Source organism: Coenobita brevimanus, chromosome 2 (assembly GCF_032717465.1).
Source record: "Coenobita brevimanus isolate Jiangsu-jjx chromosome 2, ASM3271746v2, whole genome shotgun sequence".
Taxonomy (NCBI): Eukaryota; Metazoa; Arthropoda; class Malacostraca; order Decapoda; family Coenobitidae; genus Coenobita; species Coenobita brevimanus.
In genome coordinates, this window is record NC_136955.1 from 44,095,155 (window position 1) to 44,100,154 (window position 5,000).

General features: G+C 40.8%; 1 protein-coding gene across 1 annotated transcript in view; it reads right to left on the reverse strand.

Annotated features, from left to right (window-relative positions):
* GABA-B-R2 (gamma-aminobutyric acid type B receptor subunit 2) overlaps window positions 1-5,000 on the reverse strand; it is a 506,646-nt gene that overhangs the window by 134,226 nt on the left and 367,420 nt on the right. The window contains exon 4 of the mRNA XM_080266192.1: window positions 3,708-3,875. Within this exon, the coding sequence (XP_080122318.1) occupies window positions 3,708-3,875 (168 nt within the window). The remainder of the gene's footprint in view (window positions 1-3,707; window positions 3,876-5,000) is intronic.

The following is a 5,000-nucleotide window of genomic DNA, read 5'->3' on the forward strand; positions in this document are numbered from 1 at the left end:
TAATAATAATAATAAACAGCAAACGGGAATTATTAAACCACTTCTCCATGTTGTCTGTGTTAATATAATCTGGGTTCTGTTTGGTGGTTTAATTTAGCACAGAAAAACTCTACTAGGGAGGAAATATAGAAGAATCCATTATCAGTCTCTTTCACTGCTTGATCTCTAGGAAGTGTGTTTCTTATTTCATTCCTGCCATCTCGAGACGACCTTATTCCATTTAAAGATAGATTTTCGGATTTTAGGGGACAGATATAACCTTTATTTATACCTAAACTTCAAGAGGTGTCCCCAGAGATGAATTTATCGTCTGACTGAGTTGCTATTAGGTTTCTTGTGCGTTATTACCGGCCTTGTTATGTGTTTTTTTTAATCCAGGAAAAAGCTTTGGAAGAAAAGAGGATACGTTCTCGCCTTCTCTCTCTCTCTCTCTCTCTCTCTCTCTCTCTCTCTCTCTATCTATCTATCTATCTATCTATCTATCTATCTATCTATCTCTATCTATCTATCTATCTATCTATCTATCTAATCTATCTATCATTTTATCATTATACATCACCAGCTGCTTAAGAAGCAGCGACTGAGATTGGTTAATTTCTGTTCCTGCATAGTAGTAGTAGTAGTAGTAATAGAAGTAATAGTAGTAATGGTAGTAGCATTATTAGTATTAGTATCATTTTTATTATTACTATTATCACTTATCATCACCGCAAAAGTCTCTTATCCAGGAACAGGTAAACGACTGCCATCAAGAGTAAGCATGAAATAAGAAAAAAAGAATATACAATCAAAGAAACTCTAAAACAGCTCGTCCTTAGCTCCCCTATAAGAAACAAAAGCAGGTTGTTTTAAGACTTTTAAGCGTAGAACCAGAGACGACATGACACGCTTTAATCAGCCTTTGTCATATTACTTAAAGCCACAATAGCATAATCTATCTATACAATAATGGACCGTTGGCTGTGTGTATAAGGGTTTGTCCAGCTACTCCTCGTAGATGAATGGACCGAATTTGATGAAACTTTGTAGGAACAGTCTCTAGAGCCCTAGATGTTGAATGAACTTCATATATTTCAGTCTTTTTTTTTTTCTATTTAAATATGATTACCTCTCGATAGTTTGTCTGCAGTGTAGCCGAGGCAGCTTAATCCATTTTCGTCGAGTCTTACCACATACTAATTTATTCAAACATATTTTGTTAATTTCAGAGTTGTAAAAAAATAAACAAAAGGTGAAGGACCAAATGAGAATAGGCCGCATTTTCACGAGTGGCTCAATCGGTAGAGAGGTGGCTTGCGGTTCAACCGGACCCACGTTCAAATCCTCGCTTGGTCAGGGAACAGATTAAGGATTTGAATTTCATTACGGCAGACTTTACCGATCTACCAGAAGACCCGCCGACATGTCGTAAAAATACCCCCGCTAATACCAATACACCAGTCCTGTATGAGACAGCCCTAGCATGTATTCAATATGGACGGTGGGTGTTAGTGCCGAAGTGGTGACATGTAGAGGTGTACGATATGTAGGAGGACTACTGGGCCTTGGGAGCAGGCTGAGAAGCCTATGCCCAGAGTCGAGCAAAAAAAAAAAAAAAAAAAAAACGCCATGTTTAATGCGAGTGAAGGTTAACGTATATTGTGCATCGTCCATCATACATAAGTGCAAATGTTGTCCTTGGTAATGGTTAGGACTCGACAGGGCATAAATCGTCACATACTGGATGGTAATATTTTTTTAGGCAATATGTAAATAGACTCACGTGCGTCTGCAAAACTCACTTATTTTCACAACCATCGATCCCTAGGCGTGCGATACTTTTTTGGTTGACCGTATAGCAATGAGCAAAGTTCTCCTACAGTCCTCTCCCAGCACCATGTTCTGTCGTACTGTACATATTTCTCATTCCTCTCCAAATGGCAGAAAGTATCCCTCATTCTCGTACTCTTCTGTTGCATGCTTTATATTACTGTCACATAAAAACTGTTCACGTAATAGCTGCCATCCCAACAGCTAGCACAGTCTTGTCAGCGAACTTTTGCTCATGGCATTACGTGTGGCTCTTTCGTGGATCTTCTGAGGGGACGAATGTTGACAAAACAGAGACCAGGCCACGTATCAGCATCCTTAGTGTAGCAGGGTTCAGTTTTGGTAAGTTATCATTAATTATCTATAAGTAAATAAGGCCTCATGTATTTAACAGAGGTCCAGAAAAAATGATCTATAATTACTGATGTACAGACACAGGAAGAGGTCCTATTAAACAGTGATGGGAGGAACAAATTTATTCTTTTCCCCATAACCTGGTTGAGATTTTCGTCCTTTTGGAGGGTCTTTCACAAGTACTGCAGTTTTACATCTTTACCATAGCACTTCTTCGTGACAAACATTATAATCTAATGTTGATCTTCATTTAACAGCTCAGTACGAGTATCAAGACGGCGGGACAGCAAAATTTAGACCAAGTTAAAGCAGAGAAAGGTTAAAGGAGTGAAGGAAAAGTATCAAAGGAGTATTGTGAACCCTTTGCTACAATAATGTACTTTAGCATTTCATTCCTGCCCCCAACACATATTATATTTTTTTTTTTCTTTACGTTTCTGACTATGGGCAAAGGCTTCAGGGCCTATTTCTCCGGGGCAATGACCTATCCCAAGGCCCAGTAATCCCCCTACACCTCCACATGTCACCACTTCGGCGCTAACACCCACCGTCCATATTGAATACATGCTAGGGCTGATTTATACAGGACTGGTGTATTGGTATTAGCGGGGGTATTTTTACGACATGTCGGCGGGTCATCTGGTAGTTGAGGAAAGTCTGCTTTTAGGAAATTCAGATCCTTAAACTGTTTCCTGCCCCAGCCGGGATTCGATCTTGGGTCCATTAGGACTGCAGGCCGCCTCTCTACCGATTCAGCCACCGCCTCCCCCATAGTTCAAGGAAAGACCTATAATGGTGAAGGGGTTGAGGAAAGCTATATCCAACCCTTCAGTTGTCTCTCTTAGGCTAAATAAAATCGTCTATATGTACCATGAGCAAAATAAACAAAATTGCCAACATTCTCAAGTGAATCCAAGATGGTCTCCACACTGCTGCATTGGACTGGCATACGTCTGTGCATATTGCCATGATGAATAAAGAACGTACAAAAATAATGGAACTCGAACTTTGTGTGTGTGTGTGTGTGTGTGTGTGCGTGCATGAGTGTGTGTGTGTGTGTGTAAACTATATTTTGACGTTTCATCCTATTAATCCCTTTAAATAGGAATAAATAAACAAAATAGTTGAAAAATATCTAGCACTTGGCCTAGGGAGCAATAGTGCCAAGTTTGAAGAGAATTGGTGATGCAATAAAGGAATGGCGCCAAATTGACAAAGGCTTCGGAAGAAACAAAAATATAACAGAGGCAACAGAGTAAGCTTAAGTGTGTAGAGACGTAAATATATGTAATCGTACTGAAGAGGTCATGAGAGAGAGAGAGAGAGAGAGAGAGAGAGAGAGTGTTGAGGGAGGGGGGGGGGTTACTCGCTTCATAGCCAGTGACTCACCAGCTCATAATGGGGTTCGCTTGGGGTGTCGACACGGATCCAATTGACACGCGGTAGGAAGTGAATACGAGAGAGAGAGAGAGAGAGAGAGAGAGAGAGAGAGAGAGAGAGAGAGAGAGGGAGGGAGAGGGAAAGAAAGCTAGCCTCCTACTCACCAGCGCATGTCGGGGTTCGTTCTGGAAGAGGGTGCCAACGCGGGTCCAATTGAAGCGCTGAAGGAGATGTATCCGGGGGTGGTTGAACTCCTTGTCTGAGGGCGCCATACGGAAGAAGTTCGGGTATTTGACGGCTGAGAACATGGGGTGGGTGTCCGCGTACGACAGCTGGGGAGGAAGAGAGCGATGATTTTAGTGATTTGGGCTTGGTTTGCCCGGATTATTGTGTTGTTGTTAATATTATTGTTTTTGTTATTATTACGACTATTGCGACCGTGCTGCTGCTACTACTACTACTACTACTTCTACTTATTATTATTATTATTATTATTATTATTATTATTATTATGGTTATCATTACTATTGCTATTATTATTATTATTATTATTATTATTATTATTATGGTTATCATTGCTATTGCTATTGTTACTATTATTTTTTTTTTAAATGTGTGTGTGTGTGTGTATGTGTGTGTGTGTGTGTGTGTGTGTGTGTGTGTGTGTGTGTGTGTGTGTGTGTGTGTGAGACCATCGACATCTCCCTGTATCATCAAGGGAGAGAACAACACACACATATTCACCATCATCATTTAATATTACCACATATGTAGAAAACGATATAGTAAACACAGTAATACTTCTAAGATTACCATTCGATTTATCCCAGAGTCCAATGATGCCCTTTTTTTTTTCTAGTTTCTTTTTCCCATCTCTTTAAAATTCCTTGCGTCTTAGAATTGGCCTTTTGAACTTGAGAGGTTACATAAAGCCTTCATTAACCCTCTTAGTGTGAGACCTGCTGTATGTGAGATAAAATAGCCACGTAGGAGAAGGAGTAGCTTGAACAGGGTAAAGATAGCGTGGGATCAGTGAATTTAAAGTGTTAAGTTGAAGAATGAAGAAGTGAAGGAACGTTGTGGGGTGGATGTGGATGTGGCTGAGAAAATTAGGAGAAATACACTGAGGTGGTTTGGACATGTGGAGAGAATGGAGAATGAAAGACTGACTATGAGGGTGTATGTAGGTGAAGTGGAGGAAGGGAGAGGGAGGGGAAGACCGAGGATGAGGTGGAAGGATGGAATTGAGAGGTATATGAGGGAGGGGGGAGTGAGCTGGGGGGGAGGGCAGTCAAATGGTTGGTGACAGAGCCACTTGGAGGAGTTTTGTCTGCGGCCACCCATTGCGGGATTAGGGCGTCGGGCTATAGATAGATAGATAAATAGCTAAGTTACTGCTGGATAAGTGTTAGAGAAGAGGTGGCTGATATTTCAAAGGTTTAATCAGTGGGAAAGGA